Source organism: Myripristis murdjan, chromosome 24 (assembly GCF_902150065.1).
Source record: "Myripristis murdjan chromosome 24, fMyrMur1.1, whole genome shotgun sequence".
Taxonomy (NCBI): Eukaryota; Metazoa; Chordata; class Actinopteri; order Holocentriformes; family Holocentridae; genus Myripristis; species Myripristis murdjan.
The window spans coordinates 18,486,669-18,512,280 of NC_044003.1; the positions used below are offsets into that span (position 1 = coordinate 18,486,669).

Genomic DNA, 25,612 nt, shown 5'->3' on the forward strand with positions numbered 1-25,612 from the left:
TGTTACCATTTTCTCAGCTATCCTTAAAAATGTTTTGTTTTGATTTTGGTCTCTAGTAATCATTTTTAAAGCGTATATTCCAAATATCTACAATAAATGAGATTCCAATCAAAAACTAAAATAAAAACTTTATTGTAAGATCATAGTTTTTCAAATATAGATTAAAGTATAACTTAAGAATGTGAGGCCCTTTTATGTTTCAACAGGAGTCGTTATTAACACGTGCAGTACAAAAAAATGTTCTTATGGATATTTAAATAATGTTTGTTATTCATTATAGTCTAACTGAACTTCATACACACACAGTTATGTTGTGTGTAAGTGAAGCACGTCCAAAATAAAAGACAGCATATCATAATCCTGCAGATGTTACAATCAAAAACATCGTAAATGAACACTAAACCCTCACAAACTTTCTGAAAGTCACAGGCATCTGCTGCAGGAAATCACGGGGAATTTATAGGACGCACACGCCGACATAAATTCAATAAAGGAATGCATTACTGCGAGCAATAAAGTGACAGAATATGGAAATACATTTTCTTCAAGAGAACTGGTGCCCAAAGCCAACCAGGGACTTGGAGGTAATGATGAGGAACGCATAAATATCACTATCTATTTTTTACAGCATTTCCGGGGGTGTCGGCTTGTCATCTTCCACTTCAGGGATGGTTTCCCTGGGTCTCATTTTTCACAACAACGCAGAGTAAAGATTAGCAATCTGCCCACCAGGTTTGAAACCCATTTCAGTCGAATGGAAATCAATTGATTCCTTTTCTTGCCTTTACCTCACTCAGCCCTTCAACACCTTATAGATCCTCGCACATCTTATTATTCGTTGTAGCAGGAGCTGTAGTCGCTGTTGCATTGTTGTAGTTAGATATAGCTGCATAGTTAACAGTTATTTTGAAGTGCATCCTTCTTGTTAGTAATTTATATTTTCACTCTTTACCCCTAACCGCTGATTATCCTCCAATACTCCAAGTAGTACTTCAAAATCTGACTTTTACTGTGTGTGCGTGGACAAATTTGTCTCACACATCATTACAGTTGTAATAATATATTTCGGGTCCATGTGAGGATGCATATTTTCATTTGTGCTATCACTGTGAAATAACGTCCTCTACATGTCTGTTTACTATCAAGGGAACTATATAAAAATCAATGCTTGCCTTAACCAGTGCTGTGCCTTTGTCGTTGCACTCTGTGGCAGCTGACTAAAGCAGAAAACAAAATGTAGATGAAGCAGTGGTGATCTCCTAGGTGATCTCCTGCTTGACACAGGACGGCCAGTAATCGAAGTTCATCTGTTAGCATTAACAAATAACCAAAGAGTGATAGGCGTATTTATTCAGTTTTGACTCTGTGAGGAGAGGAGTTCGTCTTGGCATGATCCACTTTGCTGCTGTGTGGTGCGACCCATGTAACTCTAAAAGGTGCGTTTTTCAGGAATCAAGAAAATAATACTTATTTTCTCTCTCTCTCTCTCTCTCTCTCTCTCTCTCTCTCTTTTTTTTTTTTTTTTTAAATGTTGACCTTTCACAGCTTTCACAGGCACAAGGGTCATGAAACTCCATCACCATTTCTCCACACTTTGGGGGTAATCACATAATGTTTCTGTTCAAGTAAGAAAAAGATGAACACCAAAAACTGCAGATAGATTTTTCTTTTGTCGCTACAGCAGCGTCTGACCTGGAAGAACTGCTCAGGTACGGCTGCAGAACTAGGGAACATTGAGGGGAAAATGGTTGAGGTCAAATACACCTATGAGTCCTTGTGGCGATTTGGAAAGATTTCCTTCATCTCTCACTAAGACAGCAGCTCATCCAACCAGAGATGATGACACTGGAGAGGAAATCAATACTTTTCAGGGTGGAGAACACAACACGCATCGAGATGAAATATGTCTTCCTTTCCGCAAGAATTTCCTTGACTGTTTGGCCCCTGCATTTTTTTTTTTTTTTTTGTGCATTTTATTTTACACAGATGAAAAGACATACCTTAGATTTTAAAGTCGGCGTTGTGGGGAAGGGATGGAACAGTGAAGCAAAATGGCGTAATGAATCACAATGAATCACCCCTGTTCCAGCACCTTATTGTTAAATTTTGCTCCTGATACTTTTGGACACATGCACAAATCAAAGTAATAACTCTCAGTGTGTAACCTAATCTGCGTGAGTGATGTGAGCCATGTCACAAATCAGAGGCATATCTCTTCTGATTCATTGAGTCAGATTTTATTTCGTGTCCACATGACTCACCTCAGAGAGTCAGCCAGCATGCCAACATGACTGTCCCAAACAATATTTTAAGTGTAGCCGGGAAGATCGGTGCTTTACACAGAGATGTGTGGCCCAACAGGGATTTTTCCTCTCTTCCACAGCATCAATACAATTACACATTCGACACAACTTAATGGGATTACTCTTTTCAAAAAAGCATTTTTTGTTCATGCAGAGTACATAACATCAGTCAATTTAGACACCTAAATTAACCCTTGTATGTATCATACACTATGTTGTAACTCTACACTTTAGTATTTGCTGAACTCCCAGTCTGAACTTTCAGCGTGCAGACAAATCAATACAGAACATTACCTTGAAAAACATTAACATTATGGCCCCCTACATGCATCATTGCAGTTTTCTCAAGCAGAAAATGGGCTTTCAAATCTCTGAGCAAGGTTCAAATAATTCCCGTTGGATCTCGTGGTTTTAGTGATATATTTCATAAGCTATCCTCTTGTAGAAAAAAAACCCACGACCCCTATTTTTCTCTGTCAAATTGTGGGGAGAAGACAATGCAGGAGGCAGGGTCAGTGATGGAGAGCTCTGCTCTGACAGACACTTAACGGTTTGCGGTGGCCTGTGCTCGTAACGGAGCGACACCCAGTGAGATGGCAGTGATCTCATTGTGCTGCCCTATTTTCACAAGTGTCATTATCGTACACTTCCTCTATGTCCTGGAGACTGGAGGCATCTGTTTCGTCGCCTCCGCTGCTCACACTGTTCCTGAAGGCGATACCTCCCATGAAAGGGTATACGCTGTGTGTGTACAAGTCTCTAATGTTGTAGTACGGGAGGTTTGGGTCTTGTCTTTCAGCCTCGCTCAGACACCGGCCCTCTATGGCTTTGTTTCTTTGATAGTACTTAGAAAACTTATTGAATATGATAGTGATGGGCAGGGCCACTACCAGCAGCCCACAGACAATACACATGGTGGCCACTATTTTCCCTGCCAGCGTCACTGGGCAGGTGTCACCGTAGCCAACTGTAGTCATGGTGATGGTGGCCCACCACCAGCCTATGGGGATGGTCCCCAACTTCGTTTCCTGCTCCTCCTTCTCGGCAAAGTAGATGAGGGCAGAAAATATGGAAATTCCCACAGAGAGGAAGAGAAGAAGCAGACCCACCTCGTGGTAGCTGTGGCGGACTGTGGCACCCAGCGCTCGCAGCCCGATGGAGTGACGAGCCAGTTTTAGGATACGGAAAACCCTCATCAGACGTAGAACCTGCACCACTTTCCCCACGTTCTCTAAGTCCTCGTTCTCCTCAGCGTTCTCGTCATCTGTCTCAAAAGCTAGTGTGGCGTAAAATGGCAAGATGGACGCAACGTCGATGATGTTTAAGGGGTTCCCCAGGAACTTCCTGGGAGATGGGGCGACAATTAGCCTGATAATGAACTCAGCTGAGAAGCAGGCGATGCAGCCCACCTCCAGGATGGCTAGGACAGGGTCCTCAATGGGCCTGTCGTTGTCATCCACTTTCTGAAACTCAGGCATGCTGTGGACGCACATGGCAACGATAGAGGTCAGCACCACACCGAGAGAAGCCACGGCGATGACCTTTGAAGCTCGTGAGTGACCCGGGTCCTCCAGCCGGAGCCACACATAGCTCCGTACCTCTGCACACCAGGCGCCTTTGAACTTGGCCAGGTCTTTATCGAGGGCAGACAGCTCCTCAAACGAAGAGTCAAAGCTGGGCTGCTGCTGGTCGTCGCTCCGGACGTCCCAGTCTCTGTCCTCGATGTACTCCTTCCTCTCCTGGAACCAGTTGCTGCAGCAGGAGCTCAGGTGGAGCTCCTGAATGCCCCAGTACTCAATCTCCTGGCTGAAGGAGAAGACGCACACCTCCTCCATCATGTGGATGCGTCCCGTGCGGTAGAAGTTGAGCACACACAGGAAGACCCGGGGGTTCCTGTCGAAGTAGTACTCCTTTTCAGCCGGGCTGTAGTCGTCGCACAGCTCCAGGATCGCCGCCTCGCTTTGGCAGCACAGCAGACGAGCCAGCCGCGTGTGAGGGAAGCGGAGCAGCGTGTCCGGATGCACCTCGTGTCGTACGCCTCCCACGTTGAGGTGGACCTGGTCCGCCTCATGCCCACGCCGATGGAGGATTTGCCCGTACCCCATGGTGCTGATGATCCGTAAAAGTTCATAGGGAGGAGAGATTATGACGGAAAATGAGGGTTAGTGTCAGTCTTGAAAGGCTTTTACAGAAAAGGGGCTTCAAGTATTTGTTTATCACAGGAAAATATGTTCTACACTCACTGAAAAGGCAAGAACCAAAATCGGGAGTGGTATTTTAATGTGGATGGATGTCGATCAAGATGCATTTGACTGCAATGTTTGGGGAATACATTAGTCTTTTGAAGAAAAAAATCAATACAGCATTAACAGGAAATGGTTTGTGCTGGAGTGAGTGAAGAAGCCCTGAGGCACTGTCACTTCTTGAAGCGCTGAGGCACAGGATTATCACCAGGAGAATCAAATTACAGAGCGGGCTACATAACTCAAGAGGAAAAGAGGGGCAACAAGTTGAAACTGAGCCCACACATTATCACAAGCAATTACTAAAACAAAGGGGCGGCTCTCATGTTATTCTTTTTAAATTACAGGGAAAGGTGTTGTTTTTAAATGTAGAGTCTGCAAACTGTTGCATGAGATATTCATCTTATTTTATCTTATTTTAGCAGGTCCTGTTTGTCAAAGAATCAATTACTTTTGTTTCATCTTGCTAAAACTGGCAGCAAGGGAATAAAAGTCGCAACGTACCTGGACTTGTAGCCTTTGTTTCCATTAAAATAACTTTTAGCAGAGGGGTGTACTTCTCACATTCTTCCAAAATATTAGTAAAAGCTGCTCCAAGGCGCGGGTCGCTCTCAGCAGCGCCTGCGGTGGAGGGGCTGGGCGGCGGTGCGGCTTCATTCGCCGGACAGGAGCTGTAACGGAGACCGCGGCCACTCCGGTAGTTTTTATCTCTGCCGTGAAAAGGGAGGGGCTAGAAGAAAGAGAGAGAGAGAAAGAGAGAGAGAGAGAGAGAGAGAGAGAGAGAGAGAGAGAGAGAGAGAGAGAGAGATTGTTTTACATGAAAAGGCAGATAGACTAACATAATATTATTGCAAAGTGCGGTTGTGCTTAGAAATAACTTTATTATGGCCTTACTCTATTTAATGATTTATATATTTTGAGGTGCGGTGTATCGTTATAATATTCCTTAAGCCTATCACAACAGGCAATTTCACTATGTGCCCAGCCGTGAGTGCAACGTGACTATATGAAAAATTAATTGACTAATTAAAAAATAAATAAATAAATAAACAAAAACAATTAATTGTTTAAATAAATAAATACATGTTTTAAAATAACTTATCAACATATTGCTTTGTTCTCAATGTGTCCTATAGTTTCTTGTGATGGCCTATGTGTTGGTTAGTGTTTTTCTGTAATTTGCAGCTTAGGATCTTTTCCATAAGAGCATTAAAGTGTTATTATTTGGAAACAATGTATTTTACTCTTGTGCCACAATCGATGGCTGCTTCTTTGGGCATCATTTGTGTTGTGAACCTCTGCAGGCCGGACAGACGGAATAATGATCTGTAGGATACAACTGGTGGAAAGTGTAATATCTCACTTGGCAATGCGATCTTGTGTGAAAACAGCGCTGCTGGCAGGCAGGGAGGCAAACCCGGCGGCAGCAGGAGCCAAACACAGCCCTCACCCCTCCTCAGTGTCTAAATATTGTGAGTGCGCCTGCTTTTAGAAATCCAGCTGGTCTGGAATTAGTAATCAGTCATCTCCACATGATCTGGGAGCCTTTTCCGTCTTAACCTGAATCAACACACACACACACTGGGAGTGAATCTCTCCCACATGTGATGCGTTACACCTTTAAAATAATTTCTTGACACTTGAAAAGGTCTTGCTCCGCACTAAATGGCTGCAGAGATGTTTGAAAGACTATATCTCACTATGCTCCTCAATTCCGTGTCTGTACTTCTCCAGAGTCATCCTGCAGAGATAACATCTTGCTTGAAAAGGGATATTTCATCAATATGCAACTGAACCGCCTCTCCACATGGAAGCAGGTGCCCTCTGAAAATGTAATCGATCACAATATCAATAGACCTATTTTTCTACCATTTCACAGCCCTGAATTATTAAATGCAGTAGGAAGACGAACTTTGATTTTTTTTTTTTTTTTTTTTTTTAATTTTACTTTATTTTAGGTAGGTCCTCAGGGCTTCATCTCAAACTTCTACACCAAACTTTCTTGCATCCTGTGAGTAACATCAGATGGGACACTTTATTCAAAACTGGGGGAGCAGGAGAGCAAAAACATCACTGTAACATTACGGTTTGTGTTTTTAACAGTTTTTAATGGACCTGAGGCAGTTCATCATTTATGCAATTAAAGGCTTATTTCACTGAGGATTACTAAGCCAAGTTCATATTTGTTTCTAGCATTTTTAAAACCTCCCATGATTCACCAAAAGAAACAGAGAGTCGGATTTTGAGAAACTCTGGTTTTGATCAGGATCCTGGAAACTCTGACAAAATTAGGAGCTAGGAGCCACTTTTGGAGCCAAGGTGCCTCCACTGTCAGGGAAATTTCAGGACAAATATCCCACAGGACTGTGAAGCCATGAAATTTAAGGGAAGATATTGAGGATTACTGATATTTTATTCAATCCCATGACTCTCCCGCCAGCTGCCTTGAGATAATCCAAATGTTGAAATATACTGTCTAATTAGAGGGGGCAAGAACATTTTAAAATTATGCTTCCCCGTCTCATACAAAAGTATTTTAGCCTAGATTCTGATGGGAGAAAAAAAGACTCCTGAAATGCACTCCCCGCACTTCCTGAGATGCACTTCCTGAGATGCACTTCCTGAGAATTATTACTGCAAAACTCAATCCAAAATTTCACCAGGACTATGTGCATGCCATCACTTTTCACAAGAGTGAGTGAAAGAGTCAGTGTGACATGTTGTAGTCAGCATTGGATGTATTGCTTTTTATTCCTTCTTACTGGTACTTGTTATCTGTATATACTGTTTATAATGTAAATTATGCTTCATATCTTGCTATCCACTTTGCTGCTGTAATACGTGAAATTTCCCCACCGTGGGACTAATAAAGGAATACCTTATCTTATCTTATCTTAGTTGTGCTGATGAAAATCACAGTTTTACAGTGGCCATGGTAACTTCTGCTAGAAACATGCTGGGAATGTGCAGAGGAGCTAATGTTAATGTCAGCTGCTTAAATACTAAACTAGTTAGTGCTAGCAATGTCAAGATTTTTTTTCTTGGCAGCTTAAAACCTGTTCCACACCACATCAGCAACATCATCATCATCTACATACATCCGAAGACAAACAGCATTGCATTCAGACAAATTTCCAAATGTCAGTCACAAGCAACATTCATATTTCTGTACCTCTGATATGCAAGGACATCTATAAAAAAGATGCTGTCACTTTTACTATAGTTAGTTACAGTTGTATAGTTTTAAACTACATATCGATGGTATGATATGTGACACTGTCATCCCTTTACTTTGAATCAATTCATATTAAATGAAACAGAAGTCAACTGATAAGGACTGACTGCAGTGCAGCACTGTTTTTATTTTGTCAGTGAGAAATTTTACCTGTGTCCTTGGGCAGACAGAAGCATCAGTACAACACAGTTCGGAGCCAATGTTGGACACGAGGACACGTTGGATTGTTGTCCTGGTCCTTGTCGTGGTCTGTTTGACCTCTGAAAAGTCAAAGCATCAAAGAGCAAAGAGCAAAGTCAGTGCCTGAACTCTTCTTGATGGAAGTAACCATCAGCTAGAGTGAACGGGCCTGATGACTCAGACACAAGTCAGAGAGAAGAACTCCTACCTGTTGTGGTGTCGGAGGAGATTGAACTCTCCTCATTATCAGCCAGGCACAGCCTCAAGTCCTCCTGCCCTGCACTGATGGCAGCAGCTTCAGCAGGGAGGGTCAGAGGAAGCTCCACAGGACTCCCTCTCTGGGGTGGATGTGTCCATGGTGTCCTCCTCCAGGTCAGGCGCCTGGTTCACACCTCCATCATGGTAGATGGACTCCATCTCTGGGGTGGATGGGGTTACCTCTCCTAAATCACTGGTGGTCGAGTTGTCAGTCTCGACAGTGTCCCCCAGCTCGCGGTCTGTGCTCAAACTTCCATCGTGGGAGATGATGGAGTTGTTAGATGCGTCCTCTACAGCTGGCTGGGAGGAATAATGTAGGTCAACCTAAAACAGAAGACAAAATGTTTTTATTTTTGGAAAATTAAATAGTTTTTATACATTATAGTGTCTTTTACTGCTACTCTATGATTCAGGTGAGCGGGTGCTCTTACCGCTGTGCTGATCAATACGTCTATGTGTTTTGGGGGCTCAAACATGGCAGAAATTTCCCCGGCTGTGGTGGCAACAATGCTCTTCAGCACATTTGAGCTGAAGCGGTTTAGCCCCTACACCACAGCATCAGGGATACAATTTTGCCTGATTTTGTCCTGAATGGAGAGAGCCTTTCTGTCCCGAATGGAGCGGGAGAATGGGACCTGAAGCTCCATGGAGGGCAGGGTGGAACTGAGCTGGTCCAGAACGGCTTTTGCCACTCCACCAGGCTGCTCATGGCTTCTGCAGACAGCCACTGGATGTGAGGCTCTCTGCAGAATACACACATTCAAAATAAGTTGAAATACAGTTCAGTGTATCACACAGACATCACCTCATGCTGTCACTGTGTAGTTGAAGTGATAAATGTGACTTACTGATAATAGCGACTGGTGAATTGAGCTCCATGCGGGCTTCAAATTCAATGTCTCATTTTCATGCAGAGGTTCACCTGCCATGTCTGAAACATAATTAGGAGTGATCATTCAGATTTGAGCTATTTATTGGATAAATCTAGTATTATGTGATCATTTACTCCAAACTCGTCATGATAATGTCTTACCAGAATGAGGACAGGCTGGATAATCTCTGCATCATGGTCCTCAAGAGAGAACCTCCACAAGCTTCAAACAGAAAACAAACAGAAAAGTTTTCTTTACTTTTGCTCTATTGCCTGCTCATTAGAATCACAATAAGTCAACATGAGCAGAGTTGATGACAGATCGAGTGGAGGACTGTGTGTATGTCTCACCGCTCCCTGAGGGTCTACTTGCCCCGCTCCACCAGCCACTCGGTCATGTCTTCAGCCGTCAGCTGAGACAGGAGCTGGTTTCACTGCTGAAGCCTCAGCATCTCCACCATCAGTTTTCTCTACAAGAAAATAGAAGACATCAGAGGGTTTACATATAAATATTAGAGACACCTGACTGAAAGCATCAGGTCTTTTATTTATTTATTTATTTATTTATTTATTTTTGGTGTGATCCTGAAAACAAAAAGTGGTTCTTATCTGTAAAAGATAATATTTTTTCTCCCATCAGATCTGGTCTGTCTGTACACTGGGGCATTGAACAGTTCCTTAAAAGGAAACAAGGTAATATTGTTAGTAATTATTTTTTATTCAATGTTTTAGCTGCAGTACAAAATATCTACAATTTAACTGCAAAACAAAAAACATCGTCACATACCTCAATGGGCCTATAGATGGCCCTGCTTTCAGTCCATGGTTGTGGTTTTGCTACAGGACAATTCAAATGTACAGCAGCAACAAAAACAAAACAATATCCAACAAAATGATCATAACTGCAGAGCAGTCAAAAGAGCAGCCAAACGCGGTTGATCCGTTTGGCACAAGTGAAGCAGTGAAGTTTGCTGTTCATTGCCACAGGAGACAGAACGGACCTGTTGTTGAGTCACAGGCAGTAGAACTCGGCTCTTTATGACACACAGATTCTGTTTGATTAGATTAGATTAGATTAGATTCAACTTTATTGTCATTGCACATGTCACAAGTAGGCTACAGAGCAACGAAATGCAGTTAGCATCCAACCAGAAGAGCTTAGCAGTGTATTAAATACAAATGTACAGTATATACACATTATATGATAAACATATTATATATATATATATATATATATATACATAGTGCAAATTAATAAATAACTGTTGCTGTAAAGTGCAGGTATGAAATGAATAATATATAATGCTACAGGTATGTACAGAATAAACAGGTTGAAAAATATACAGTTGAGATTTATATTATTATCATATTAGATTATGATTTACACAGATTTTGATGATTGCAGTATGTACATGAGTGCAGAGAGGTATTGACAGTAGTGCAAGGAAGTTTGGTTTGGTTCTGCTGCTCAGGCTGAGACCAGCAGAGAAAATGTCTGGGCAACTTGAGCAACTGAGATCAAGCAGGAATCACAGAGTGAAGTCTTTTTACCAGACAACATAACACTGAGTAAATGTATATTTTTGTGTGTTCTTTTTCAGTTTTTTTAAGCCAGTAAGAATGTTCTGGCTCCAATATTTTCTTTAAATCACAACCATTACAAAGATTTCTTTTTTTTTTTAGGCTCACCACAGCATTAGATTCTAAACTGACCCACTGTTGTCCTTCAGCTGAAAATATTCAATAGCCTTTATTTCTCTTTTTTTCTTTTACAATTAAAAAATCCATTTTGAAATCATTCTCATTGTTCCATTAAACATTACAATCAAAGCATGGAGACGTGGTCCAGTGTAATTCTATTTCACGTGCACCAGTAAAACCTTGAATCAGCAGTGAAAGTTCAAAGCTGTGCAACATTGTAGGTGAGCCTGAAACATTATGAGCATGAGTCAGACACCTTAGAGAAGACATTTTAACTCTTGTCCATTAGAGGTAAGGTATACAAATATCCATGTGTGTATGTCAGTAACAAGCCATATTCATATATTTGTACCTCTAATACACAACTATCGTCACTATCAATGACATCCCTAATAAAGCATAGTTTTAAACTTGATTTCAGAGATGCACATGTACATGCACATTAAAAGATGCACATCATGCACAGGAAAACAATACATTTTGGAGATTGTTCTGACACACTTCTTAAAAGACTATCAGTCAGGTGTAACAAGGCACATCTGTGTATAGAGAAATGTGGAATGTCATGACAAAAATTTTTACATAATATAATGACAAATCACACAATTGATGCTGGAGTGGAATTTAACATGTTGTAGTGCAAATGGGATTAAATCCAGGCCAGATTACAAAACAATACACTCCACAAACTAATTAGGTGCTGATAGGATCCACCTGCGTGTGTGTGTGTGTGTACTTGTTGAGCAGGACATTCCCTCAGCCAGCCCACAGGAAAAGCCTGGGTTTTGTGCCCACCACAACCTTTAAGAACTACTCCAAAGACAGCGAGTCTAAAGGCTCAGTCACCCACCTCTCATGCCATGGGCTGTTTTTTTGGATCAGGGTTTGTAGTTTTATTTTTATCCACTGCTGGGATTTCATATCTGGTTACTTGCTGCAGTGAGAAATGATTAAATCTCTTTCAGGTGGCTCATTTTCCTGATGACAGTTGCAAACATAGACGCACAAAACAAGCCTTTTATCAGTAAGCACCTTCATTTGCTCTTGAAAAAAAAAAGTTTCTTGATGACCAGGTTGTTGTTGTACTTTAGGTCACACACCAGTATAACCTGTCTAATCCCAGATATCAGCTCAAAATGCCTGGGGAATGTGATGCGTGTAAACACTGGTCCACTTGGTGGGAATCCTCTAGAGGTTGCTGTCAGCGTCAGTAAGTTAAATTTTCTGAATTCAGCTACTTGTACAAAAAAAAAAAAAGTGTTGTCTCACTATGCCCTCTGTATCTATAACTGTCTTCCTTGCCCTCAGATAACTCTGCCGTCCCCCTTACACCAAGTTTGGCTGCTCAGTGTGGATTCAGCATGAAGACGGACCCGCTGGGGAAGGCTGTGATTTTTGCCTCGCTTCAAAATTGTTTTGCTCAAAACATGGTACTGCAGGATGCGGATGCCATTTGTGAAGCTGAATTAAATGTTTGCCTCAAAGTGTGGTATATTTGCTCTTGAGTTTCAGGCCACATGTCTTCCCTCCCCATGTGGCTGCAGGAAGATAAAGCCTTCACAACAGTCTTGAACCTCCAACTACATGACAACCAAATGGACGAGGATGAGCCGCACCAGGTGGCTGAGACCTGCCACCACGCTGCCTGGGCCTCGAGGGAAATCCTCTGTGAACGCAACTATATGGAGGCAAGTAAATGCAGCAGGATTCTGCGGGCTCATGTTCAGTGTATATGATGAGTGGCTTTTCCGCCTCTATGAACATCAAGGCTGGTACATCTGATGTCATTGCGGAGGCGAGTGGTAGAAGATGGATTACCACTTACAGGGGAATGGCCTCATTTCTAGGTGTCTGTGAGAAGGGCAATTCCAGATGATTACGCCCTGCCCGACCATCCCATCCCAGGGACAAATGCCAAGTTTGGTGATCCTCGACGAGCTGCTAATTCAGAGGTTATGTTGACACAGCTATATATTTTGGCCTTTATAATGTTATGGCAAGATTTTGTAACAAGTGGTTTGACATTTGCCTCACAGAAGCAACCCAGTGAAGCAGAATTCAGAATGACCACAGTTGTGTTCTTCACTCCTGAGGAGAGGATTATGACGGTGGATCAGGCCCAGAGGAGAGGCTATGGAGTTGCCAACACTCCTACAAGGCTGGTTCTGCGAAGTCCTACGAATGCACCTGAAACATACAGTCAGGATGTAGGTTTCACTGATTTCCTCCACTTCCCTGTTGATTATAGTAAAATTTGTGGTGGTAGATGTAATTTTATGTCCTTTTGGCACGCTTTACTCTCAAAATACAGTCAAACTGTTTGCTTAAAGGAGAGATGAAGTGGAAAAATGCCTTTTTAACCCTTTTTTTTATATCACATCCATAGTCATAGTATGGATCTATTTAACAATTGATGCCAAAAAAAAACCCAATACAAATAATAATAATAATAATAATAATATACAATATTTTTTTCCTCCTGTAAACCCAAGTATCAAATCAAATTCCTCCCAGTGTTACGTCCTACCTGTCTATCCTGTTTAATTCGGAAATACGTCACCATACGGAGGTTAGATACGCTTAAAATGCTGTTTTGTCTGGACTTTAATACCGACACGCACTTGCAAGTAGCATGACCAACTGGAATAGTCCAGATAGTTCATATTACTTTATTTCTAAAATCACCTGAAAAGTCAAATCCCCTCTTTACTTTCTTTGCCTGATTCAGTTTCCACAGCTGCAGAGATGTTTAAACATTTAAACATAATTCTGGAGCAAATACATATTTTTTTTTCCAAATGATATCAATCTTCTCTAATGCAGTGTTTTTTTTTTTTGTTTGTTTGTTTTGTAAAATTGGATTGCAGAAATGCTTTTGCATGTAATGTCACTCTCCCACCTCGTCCCCCAGGTGGCCGGTGTGGACATGATGGTGCTTAAAACCTCGACAATCTTTGAAAAGAAGTGGTGGGCGACTCAGATTGATGCCGCAGCTGCTTGCCCAACAGTATCAGGTAGTGAGATGATTTCAATATGAAAACTTAAAATGGCACTATAAGCAACCCTCTACCCCACACGCATCCATGTAGCTCACACAAACACACACACACACAACCTCTGAGTCACATTAAATGGTATTTTGTGCACAGGTGGCGTTTCCTTCACCGCAAATGCAATCAGCTGGTACCTGCCCACGCACATCGACCCGCTGATCTCCTCAAACCAGTTTAAACTTTTAGAAGTGCACATGGGTGTTGATGGCCAGAGACTCAGTGCTGCTGAGATGGCTGCCAGACATTACTCCATGGCCGTGAATGACATGCACATCGTTGTTGAAATTCCAGTTGGGGCGGCAGGTGGCTACTTTAAGGTAGGCAATTAATTTCATTTTTATAGGAACACTTTTTTAAAAGTTTTATTCAGAGGGTTTGCTTAGGATTCTTGCATGTGGACAAATGCCTTTGCAGAGCCATGTGCAAGATGATCACTACCTCACCTCTTACACTATTGAGCCAATGCTTGAGTTGCTGTGGACTGAAGACAATGCTCATGAGGAGACCCGATACAAAGTCCTCTTCCCCATCACAACGCCACTCATGTCCTGGCCCCCGCAAATCACTGACAGTGAGTCTTGTTAATCTTGGTACGGGGTGAAATGAGGAATTGGGCACAACCTATTTATGTGTTCATTTTTTCCATTCCTTGCCTTTTCCCCACAGACACGGTTCCTGAAGAGCGGATATTTAAAGTGCTGCTTGGGCCCTTGGGCTCTGACGTGGCGCTGGTGAACATTACCTTCCCCACTGAGGTTCTGTCCGTGGCCGACTGCAATGTCAGAGGCTTTAACGTCCTGGAGCACGAGTCCCATAACGGCTCAAAGGCCTTCACACTCCAAGTGCCCTTCACAGACCCTGTTGTCATGCAAATGGTAAGCTTCAGCCTCAACTTGGGGAAATGAAGATCATGAGTGTTTTTTTAATTTTGGTTCCGCTGAAAGCAGCAAAGTCCCTTGCATGTGTGTGTTTCCCAACAGAAAGAAGCAGGGATTACGGTCTACTCTCTTCACCTGACCTTTGGCTTGCTGGTCTTGCCAGAGTTCGCTCCCTTCGCTCACACTGCTAATCTGGAGGCTGCATTAGTGGACATAGGTCTGTCGGATTACTATCATGAATATTTTAGTAACCTATGCAAAACAGATTAGCAATACATATGGAACGTTACATAAATTGATTTAAGTGCCTTCACTTGGCCTGATGGAGGCTGTGACATTCTGTCAGTTTAAATCTAGAAGGCTGTATTTTTCTTCAGAAGTGTTTTGACTTTTTTTTTTTTTTTTTTTTTCCTGTGCAGTGCCTCCCTCTGTCTCTGGTAGCTGTGACTATGACAGCTTCCACATCACTGTGAGATATGGGACTCAAAGCTTCAACTTTCACACTGTCGTGGGAAAACGATTGCTGACCCCAGTGCTGGCTCAGCAGTACGGCCTCGTCGACAATGGGACGCACTTCAGTCTTATGGTGCCATTTTCAGCCCCCGATGCTGCGTTTGAGGTACGGCTCAGAATTACTTGAGACATGGTTTCTACACCTAATGAGTGCAGACAACGCCTTGCTGATGACCAACTTTGCAACAGGCTGTCGAGTCGTCATCGATCAGGAGCAGACTCGATGTGTCTCTGAGGAATCCAGGAACAAACACAATCATCAGAGACTTCGTTCTGGCTTGCAGTTTCCTCTCAACACTCACTGGTTTGCTTCAGAAATTATCATATTGTTACTTGACAACTAAAATACCTCATTTCAACTTTAAACGTACCCTTTGTCTCTGCAGAATGTTTCCCTGATGGGACCATGACAGCACTGGCAGTGAAGCTGGAGTCTGTTCCTAATCTCAGCCCCAGTCAGCTCACCCTCAGGGACCCCGCCTGCGGCCCGGCCTTCAGCGACGACCGTTTTGCTTACTTTGTCTTCACCGGCAGCTCATGTGGAACCACCAGAAAGGTAAGATGAAGATGATATTATGATGTGGATTGCTGGCACTGATTGACCTGAGAAAGAAAGAAAGTAAATGTGCCTCCCTCTTCCCAGTTCATGCCCGATGCCATGCTGTACGAAAATGAAATCTCCCTACCAGATGAACTTGAAAAGCAAATGCAGTCAAACGACGAGCCCGAATATGAGTGAGTTTCTGAAAGAGCTGAGCCCCATGGTTTGTAATTATCAAGATTATTGTAGGTATTATTTCCTCTGGGTCTATTACTAGGCCACACTTTAACTTAAACCAAATAAAATAGAAATTCTGATAATTCTCAGGTCACAGCTACCAGACACTTAACATCTTTTTAATGTGATTTACACTGTGTAAAAATGAGAGGCAGCTGCTTTGCTACAAAACGTACAGGCATTTTGACTCAATTCAAACCAGTGTCGCCCAATGTGATGCTACTTGAGAATTTTCTCAACAAGTTGCATCTATGAGTCCATGTAGCTCATACTGTGTTACTGTCTGTAGGTTGAAGGTTTCTTGCAGGTATGATGTCAACACTGCACACGCCGTGGCCTTCCTCATCAAACCACGAAACAACGAGCCTTACGCTGAAACTGCCAAGGGCGAGCTGCAAGTCGCAATGAGGCTCGCTCGGGGTAAGGAGTCTTGAAGCTGAGGATGCCTCGTCATCTCTCAAACGGAAGTGAGATTTTTAGGCTTTATACGGGTTAAAAATAAATCTCACTTCTGTTTGGTCCCTCAGACCAGCTTTAAAGGCTTAAAAATATGTAAGAGCTGGAACACTCGCATAAATGAGGAGCAGCGATCCAGATGCAAGAACTTGGAGTGCCCAGTTCTGTCTTATCCATGTAAAACTTACAGAGATGGATGTTTGTGTATTTAAAAAAAAATTCCACACTTCGTTTCTAGATTGCAATCTTGTGGCTGTCTTCATTTTAAAACTGTTGTGTGTGTGTATACTGTTAAAAAAAAAAATTAAAACAAAATGTTTGAGCCCTCCTGAGTTATTGCCTCATCCTTGTTTCTCTCAGACGACTCCTACACTCAGTTGTACAGAGATGAGGACTACCCTATAGCCAAGTACCTCAACCAGCCTGTATATTTTGAGGTGGAACTCATGAGATCTACCAATCCCAAAGTATCTCTGGAGCTGGAGAACTGCTGGGCAACATTGAGCGAGGACAGGACGTCCCAACCCAGATGGAACCTCATCATCAACGGGTAACCTCTTTAGTTAGCAGCCGGGAGGGTGGACGTCTTTCCATGTACGCAACACAACTCAAATGTGATACACAAACGTTTTATGCAATATCACTGACATGAGTGAGTGCTTTTTCAACAAGGCAAAATGGAGAATTAACTGATTTTGCAAACTTGGATGTCTTTGCATATAAAAAAAAATAGATTGAAAAATAAATGGCTGTCTTAGATTAAATTGCTTCTTCCTATTGCAGTTGTGCCAACCCAGTGGACCCATACCAAGTGCTGTTCCATCCCGTCTGGCCGGATGCCAGGGTGCAGCATCCTTCTCACTTCAAGCGCTTTGAGGTCCAGATGTTTGCTTTCGCCTCCGACCAAGAAAACTTGAGTGACCAAGTAATGTCATCAAATTGGAGAGCCGAAAGAAACAAATACATAGGCATATACATATTCATTTTTCAGCTAAACTTTTTTTTTTTCCTTTCACCTCTTCTAGCTCTTTGTCCACTGTGATGTGGTGATCTGTGATGTTAGCAGGCCGATGGGTGGACCATGCAGCGGGCAGTGCTCAAACCAGGAAAATGTGATAAAAGGTACAGAGTCACATGTCTGACATCATTTGTCAAACACAACAGAAAGGCTACAAAATGCATTAATGAAGCAACACATCAAACAATACGAACAGCTAGTAATAAAACAAATGTCAATCTGCTTAAACATTTACAGTTGTATAGAATGCCTCAACAAAACTTAGTTAACTTTTAAGGGATTTTAAAATCAACAAAGTATATTACCAAATAAAAACAAATGCAATACAAATAGTTAAAACTATCAAATGAAGTTTTCTTCAGCCAGGATATTAAATGGTGAAAAATCTTAGACTGCAAGGTCCTGATCGCTTATAGGTTTTCTGGCAGGGTCAGCATCTAAATTGATCTCAGTTGGGTAATTCTAGGAAGTTGATGCAGGATTTTTCTAAACCTTTGAACTATGACTGAAGTGGATGTTGTGGTAGCCTGACAGTGATCCAACATCAGTGGGGGGAAATGCTTGAAATTTATTTTCCAAGATACTTACAGCTAGCCAGCATTTTAAAGAGTGCTAAGCTGTTTTTCATTTGTCTAGACTTGGACTTTGCTTGTAATCCCCAGGCTGTGATTTATACTTTAATATATGAATGACTGACTTAACTTTTCCACAGGTCAGAGACGTGCTGTTTCAGATGTGCACAGCTTCATACATATATCCTCAGGACCCATATTGATAATGTAGTCCAAATAAAGATGATTTTAAACATTCTTGTTTCTTGAAGTTATTGCTTGTGGCGAATACTTCTGCTGTTACTAATTGAGTCCTTGAGTGTTGCTTGAGGAGTTGAATTGTTTTTTCCCCTCTGTGGTCTTAATGAGAAACTGATATGTAGGCAGTAAACTTGTATTATCACTTTATTGACTTCAGTCATGACGAGATGTGATGTCACTTGATCTATGATGGTCAGGTGCAATTAGTTCCCATTGTCTGAGCTGAAAGTGCATGTGCCTGCTAATCTAATTAGCATAGGTAAATGTTGTTAGTCCCCATAAAGAGGCATGAGAAAATTATGGGTGAAATTATCCTTGAGTAATGTCTTACATGCAGTGTTGTAGCTCATCCATTAAGTATTAAACCACTTGTTCCAAACCATGCTGTATTTTTTTTTTTTTTTATAAGAAACAGGCCTGGCTCTGTTGCATTAACCAAGGGACAATAAAGCTGAAGGGTCACTGGTCCAGTGTGTTTGCTCCAACACACAGCCAAAGCAGCTACTTATGTGTAAAAATGACAAATGTGACCAAAGCACCAGGATAGTAGCATGTAGGATAGTGTTAAGTTAAATTATCTGCTAGAAAATATCCACAAATAGCATTTGTCAGCAACAATAATGTACATTTAAATATTCTAGTCAGTGAGTGTAAGCCAGACAAGAATAAGCTTTCAAATACAAGCATTCAGCCCCATTTAGTTTAGATTAAGTTACCTCAAACTTAGTTCTGATTTTGGGTCATCTTTCCCTAACAGAGTTGCAGCTGCCAGTAGGGTTCTGTCATGCATCAAAATGAAGGTCTGCAGTTGACTCCCATCACATCTGAGCACAGTGCAGGGTGCATATTTCATGAATTCATGCCCAAAGTTCAGGTTCTGGTCCAAGAGAAAAAAAAAAAAGTGCCTTGTCTAAACAGTTGTACTTTAACAGTCCAAAGACGGTATAATCATGTGACAAGACACTTTAGTCTGGGGGAATCTAGTAGGGATGTTTTGGATGCCAGGTTTCTGAATTTCATTTCCACTTTTGTGTAAAAACCTACAGAATTTCCACCATGAATTCAGAGTGAAATACAGAAGTGACAACATGCTCACACAGCTACTGTAGTGGAAATTTTAATATTGGCTTCCCACCCTCTGGTCATTCAGGGAACACATTTCATGGCAACATTAATCCTCAAACCAAACAATTTACAAAATGGCTTTTGCAGCTGCAAGCACATTTCCATTATGTATACAAAAGCCACCTATTGTTGATCATCTAGGAATCTGCAACAGCACTCCAGAAAAGGACCTGGAATGCAGACACATTTAACCAAAGTAGGTAGATGTTCAATGTCAACAGCTGTAGAAGACTCTTGGGGGGGTGGGGGTTGTAAAGCAACTAAACTTTGAACACAGTCGGTTGCTTGCATTGCTCACATGGTCTTTTGATAGACAATTCAAAACAGTCTACAGTTTTAAGAACATTTGACCTTTATTCAGAGGTTTGACTGAAGATATAATAGCAGAATTGGTCCAGAAGAGATCTGCTTTTGATTATGGGTGGAGTCTGCACTTCTTCGCCCTGGAAACACAAGTCCAGTATTACATCACTCACTCCCACAAACAAGTCAGAGTACAAAGACATGTGAAATTTGTGTTCAATGATTACTTACAAGGTCTCAGTCCTGTTGCATAAGCCAATGTAGAACATATTAACGCCTTTATTTGCTTCCTGGTAGCATTTTAATTCAGTGTGACTCTGCTGCAGTGAGTGACTAGCAGTGCTTGTGCAGGTGGTTTGTGTTCTTACCCCTCTTCACTCCTTTTGTGCGCTCAGGACTGGCTCTGCTCATGCCTGCAGGGTTCACACACTGGCCACTGCAGATGCCCTCTCTGTTGTTTGTCTCACAGACCACAGCATCACAGTGGACATAGATCTGTAGCAAGAAGAGATTAATGCAGATCCAATGCAAAAAAAAAAAAGTTTCATCTACATGCACAAATTCATTCTACCTGGTCTTTCAGAACCTCTTCGTCCTTGGTGAAGGTGAACGTCTTCATAGAGAAGCGTTTGACGTGGGAGGGGATTGTAACCCTGGAGTCGCTCACAACAGGATGGATGACGGTCATATAGCTGTCGTCAAGGTTCTCGCAACTGGGGATAATGAAGTTTTGTTATGACTTGAATCAATAGGACTGTCTGCACAGCACCCTTGAAAAGCAAAGTGATTGCTTCATAAAGATTGGGCAGATGAATGGAGTGAAACAGGGTTACAGAAATGAGGGAGGCATGTTGTTCAACCTAGTATTCTGGGTGCTGGTGCTGCTGGCATCCCAACCAGAACTGTAGAGTTCATTCCATACGTTACCCATCAACAATGATGTCCCAACTAGGCAGCGAGGTCCTGTCTTCAGTAAGAGTAGCCCAACAGTTCTCCAAAATTAGCTCCAACTGGGGGTCAGCGGACTGCATCAGCTCCACCTCAAAATACAGGGGTTCCCTCAGGTATTTCACCACTGGATAGTCTTCCGTTTGGTAAAAGAGGTTGTATGATGAATCTGTGGGCCGAGGGGGTATTTGAGGACAGGCTCAGTGACATAAGTGCACAAAAAAATAAAAGCCGAATTGATTTGTGATCCTGAAGAAAAAAAAAAAAACAAACTGCTTTTGTATGCAATAACTTCTCTACTTCTATTGAAATAGGAGTCAGCCTCACCCTGGGCCAGTCTCATCTGCACCATCAGCTGCCCTGACCCAGTCTCTGCTGTGGGTTCGTTGCTCCTTGGTTTATAGGAGAAGGCCATTGTCTCCGTGTCGTTGACTAAGTAGTAGCAAGAAACTTTGTGCCTGTAAAAGAACAGTTAAATTATGAAAGCTAAACTCTCAGAGAATGGCTGGCCTAAAACCCTAAAGGGATCCCTGCATAACTGAGAAAAGGTTAAAGGAGCAGATGGGCGTCTCATTACCTGTACTCCGGATCAACTGGCGATGTGAAGGCTTTGGCTGAATGATGGTACAGGGCAATCTCATTTTCATATAGCATGTAGTTGTCAAAGAACTAGAGACAAGTGCATTGAGATTTTTTTTAAGTCATTTGAAAGGGTTGCAAGACATTTAAGTGGATATTAAACACTTACTGTTCTGGTGGTCCCACATGTATCCACGTGGAAAGAGAAATATGCGAAACGATCATCACTGAAAACTGGTTTGCAGGATGGATCTGTCAGTGTCAGCTGACTGAGGAGCAGGTTGTGGACAGATTCCACCTTCGCAGTCAGAGTGGTCATTGTCCCATTGGGATAACATGCTGAGATAAGTAGAAGAGAATCAATTATTTATCAGAACTAGCTTTAGCCAAGCAGCAGAAATGCTGTGATTTAAACATCTTACTAGTTGTTGTCAAAGGGAAGTTGCAGGCCAAGGAGAAATCCCCAAGCTTCCAGTTATTATTTGAATCCCACAGAAGCAAGTCAATTCTGGCTTTGATTGAGTCAGACTCGATCAGCTGTAAAATAGAGATTTGTGTGTAATGTGGGTGATAATAAAGTTCATGTTCTTTTGCTGCAACAACATGGCCTACCTCAAACACCGCATCAGAAGAAGTGTACGCCACACTAAGGCTGAAGTGTGTGCCGTTTTCTCGGAGCCTGTAGAGCTCGGCCAGCTCTGGTGTTAGCTCGTGAGTGCCAATCATGGTCTGGAAGTTGTGGCCTTGACTCCCATATGTCACACTGATGTAAAACATGTTCTGGTCACAGGTGCCAGTGACTCTGGGTAGAACTAAAGCAAAGGGAAATTACACAGCATTCCCCTTTTGAATTTCATGGTTGTGGTGGCTCCAGTAACGTTCTTACTCTTGGCCTAAAAACAAGGTTACTTTCTCAGATTGATGATTCAAACTTTCTGCTCTTTAATATACAGAAGCTGCCACTTTATGGCAACCCCTCAATAATGAATTAAACACTGAATCCCCAACCAGAGATGGGATAAGCTGGACAATGGTAGTAAATAAATGCATGCAAAGGAAACAGTGTCCCAAAAAAAAAACCAATGCATCCAAGATTTAACAGTCCCATTCTCGCCAAAACAGACAAGAGAGGAGCTGCTCACCAACATCCTGCAGAGATGCCTCGACCTCCATGGGGCAGGGGACTGGTGTTTGCTCAGGCAGAATGATGAACCCCAAGATCAGAGGGAGGAAATAGACCGTAACCAAAGGTTCAGGATTCTGTGGACATCACAAGCTCAGTCATGCTCCACTGACGCCAAGAGAAATCCATAGACCTCACAATGCAATCAAATCTACAGCCCACCTACATGTTTCAGGACAACGTCATCTGAGAAGGGCACTTGCAGAGAGAAGCTCTTGGTGCCATTAGAGAAGCTGTGTTCCTGGATGGTGAAGCCTCTGGCGTTGCACTCCTCCACAGTCAGAACCCCGGTAGGGAAGGTGATGTTCAGCAGCTCCATGTCATGGAGGAGCGGCCCCAACTGAGCTTTGAACACCCTCTCCTCTGGGATGGTGTCTACGAGAAACAGTTGCCAAGGGTTATGCTTTAAACCGTTTAACATGCATTGAGCTTTTAGCCTTTGTTACAACAAGATGGGGGCTCACTGTCAGAGACTTGGGGACGCTGAGGCATCAGAGGGGTGGTGATGGGAAAGAGGACTTTGTATCTGGTATCAACCTGGGTGTCTTCTGCCCTCCACAGCAACTCGAGCATGGGTTCAACACTGTAGGTTGTGTGGTACTGGTAATCTGGGGCATGGCTCTGCAATAATTCATAACTTTTCAATAAAACATGCAAACAGGCCCCGGTGACCTACCTCTGCTGCATGTCCAACCCATTTGTGCACTCACCTTGTAGTAACCATCAGGCGATCCAATCGGGATTTCAATGATTATGTGAAATTTAGTAGCAGACAGGGTGTATCCCCTGGCAGCCATCTGCGCTTTATCCAGCCTCTGTCCATTTATGCCCATGTGCATTTCTAGGATTTTGATGCCACCATCTATCAGGGGCGTTATATGACGAGGTACGTGCCAGGAGATTACATCCTCAGTGAACATCACACCACCTAATAATGAAGAGACAACTGTTGGTTTGAATCCCCTTGAAAATGATTTGTATGATGCTGCCTCCAAAAGACTCACCTATAGGACAAGCAGCAGCCGAGTCCACAACTGTCAAGCCATGCGGTGCCTTGTAGTAAGCGCTCACTCTGAAAACCTCCATGGGGATTCCAGCCACCTTAAAAATAAATTAGTTTAGGTACAACGTCCTTATAGAACTGAAACATGGAGGGATTGCTCTTGGTGCTTACATCCTCAGAGTAGGTCTCCGCTGTGTTGTATGGGCTTCGCATCACCAGTCTATTGGGGGTCGTCATGGCACCATAGCCGGCTTGTTGGGCCTCGCTCAGCACCATCACCTCTGGTTCAGGAGTGTAAAATGTCAGCTTCCAGATACCAGGTGTTGTGTCTGTAGCCTGCAGCCAACGGGAAAAGTAAAACCCATCCTTTGCCATCACTGGGTTACATTTGCATTTCAAATGAACAATGATGCAAGCAAAAATAAATATTTTAATCATAAAAAATTAGAATTAAAATTAGAAATGTACATACATCAGGAATGCTGTTCATCTTGGAGTCATCTTTAGGGTTGAAGTGCCCCTTCATTTCAGCTGCTGTATCATATGTGGTCATGTAGTTTGACACCTAAACAGACAGGTAAATTCAGGCTTTTTACAGACTACACTTTTAAGACAGCATTCACTGTTAGTAAGTGACCTACTTCCATGTAGTTCCTGTCACAAACGATCTCCCGTGATGCCCACTGAGAGTAGCCACATGTTTTTGTTACTTCATGAGTAACCACCTTCGATGGACTTTGGTCGTACATTTGAAGTCTCAAGCCAACATTAAAGGTCTTATCTTCCTATGGATTAAAAAAAAAAACTTTTAAGTCAAAACTAAAAATGGAATGGAAATGTATGCTGATGTAATTTTATATCTCAACCATTAAAGTATCTAAATGAATTAGAGCTTATAACTTTTGTGCATGCAGAATACCTCCATATGGTTGATTAAAAAAAAAAAAAAGCAGCACCAACACTTGTTAAAAAGGATGAAATAAATGAATTGGAGAATTTTCTTAGCTACACTATACTATATGCATGCCTTGTGGGTACTTTTCACCTATCTGGATAAAACTGCATAAAACAAGAAAGCTTCTGTAAATTACTAATTAGTCTGTATTGGTTGCTAGGTAAATTCAACCCATTTAGCTCGAGGGAAGCATATAAAGTCTGAGAAACTTTACACTGAAGATTTCTGGCTGCATAAAAGTGCTGTGATTATCTATATATATTTTTTGCCTGTGGTAGTCTACAAGAAACGAAAGTGAGTCCTCCATTAATTTGAGTTGAACTTACATTGTTGTCCACATAGCAGCCCATCAGGGATGCATAAATTCTGGTGTTACCCCACGGGTCAGACTCCATGCTGTATCCACATTGAGCAGCCAAGCTGGGTGTTATCAATATGTGTTGAGTGCCATCTGGGAAGACAGGCAAGCAATCCTGGGATCAGTTCTTCCAGTAGAATGAACAGTCTGCTCATCATTAGGGAGGCATACTCACCGATAGCTTCGACTTCAAGCTGGCTCCCCACAGCAAGAGCCTTGTCCAACGTCAGCCTCATTAGATTGCCCACACAGTCTGACCTTAAACCACTGTCTTGTTTGAGGAAAAGGGCCAATCAGACGGGATGTGTAATGACTTAAGGGGACATACAATGTCATTTAATACAAATTAAGCCCTTACTTGACTGTGAATTTAGCTTCATACTTGGCTTCGTTTGACCCAGGACGACTACTGCAGCCATTAGATTCCATAACAGACTATAATTTAAAGAAAAAGCATTGAATTCAGATGCATTTCAGTGAGAAGACTCTAGCTACAGCGCAGAAAAACCGTAAAGAAAACAACATACACGTGCGCAAGTGTCTTCATATTGCAGACTCAAAGCTGACCAACACAGTCCACAGGAATTATGGCACTACCAGAACTTGGCACTAAAAGCCCATGGATCCTCCCAGCACAGCAGATCTGAACCACGGGGCCTGATTATTCTCGGGAGCCAACAACAGCTGCTTTATATAAAGGTTAGTCAAGGGGCACAGGTGAGTAGCATCAGCAATTTACAAGGCTCATTTGCTATGCTTGATATATGCCTCCGTGCTGCCCCGACTGCTGCTCAGAGGTAACTCTCTGACAAGAATTTAAGACTTGAATATCTATATTTAACAGTGAGCACAAAATAAA

At 42.3% G+C, this 25,612-nt stretch overlaps 3 protein-coding genes across 3 annotated transcripts; 1 reads left to right on the forward strand and 2 right to left on the reverse strand.

The window, feature by feature from the left end:
* Nucleotides 1–2,213: 2,213 nt before the first annotated feature.
* LOC115355713 (potassium voltage-gated channel subfamily S member 3) lies at nt 2,214–5,967 on the reverse strand. The gene is made up of 3 exons (XM_030046570.1): nt 5,910–5,967; nt 5,051–5,276; nt 2,214–4,412 (listed from the first exon to the last, which is right to left on the reverse strand). Exon 3 carries the CDS (start codon nt 4,406–4,408, stop codon nt 2,909–2,911), a length of 1,500 nt encoding a protein of 499 aa, XP_029902430.1. The 5' UTR covers nt 4,409–4,412; nt 5,051–5,276; nt 5,910–5,967; the 3' UTR covers nt 2,214–2,908.
* Nucleotides 5,968–11,517: 5,550 nt separating this feature from the next.
* Nucleotides 11,518–18,296, forward strand: LOC115356181 (uncharacterized). Its single transcript, XM_030047242.1, has 21 exons — nt 11,518–11,674; nt 11,757–11,815; nt 11,915–12,001; nt 12,100–12,221; nt 12,336–12,479; nt 12,639–12,743; nt 12,828–12,998; nt 13,703–13,805; nt 13,941–14,161; nt 14,259–14,415; nt 14,511–14,719; nt 14,825–14,939; nt 15,142–15,341; nt 15,425–15,539; nt 15,622–15,791; nt 15,879–15,970; nt 16,303–16,433; nt 16,830–17,019; nt 17,253–17,394; nt 17,495–17,591; nt 18,200–18,296. Exons 1-21 carry the CDS (start codon nt 11,652–11,654, stop codon nt 18,268–18,270), a joined length of 2,724 nt encoding a protein of 907 aa, XP_029903102.1. The 5' UTR covers nt 11,518–11,651; the 3' UTR covers nt 18,271–18,296.
* A 1,457-nt stretch (nt 18,297–19,753) lies between these two features.
* On the reverse strand, nt 19,754–25,434 carry LOC115356180 (zona pellucida sperm-binding protein 2-like). Its single transcript, XM_030047241.1, has 21 exons — nt 25,281–25,434; nt 25,112–25,188; nt 24,929–25,024; nt 24,722–24,846; nt 24,082–24,225; nt 23,913–24,005; nt 23,612–23,776; nt 23,442–23,538; nt 23,148–23,365; nt 22,902–23,058; nt 22,604–22,812; nt 22,397–22,514; nt 21,867–22,066; nt 21,677–21,791; nt 21,424–21,593; nt 21,253–21,344; nt 21,003–21,133; nt 20,655–20,844; nt 20,299–20,440; nt 20,096–20,222; nt 19,754–19,867 (listed from the first exon to the last, which is right to left on the reverse strand). The coding sequence occupies exons 1-21, from the start codon at nt 25,298–25,300 to the stop codon at nt 19,782–19,784; spliced, it is 2,772 nt and encodes a 923-aa protein (XP_029903101.1). The 5' UTR covers nt 25,301–25,434; the 3' UTR covers nt 19,754–19,781.
* Nucleotides 25,435–25,612: the final 178 nt, after the last annotated feature.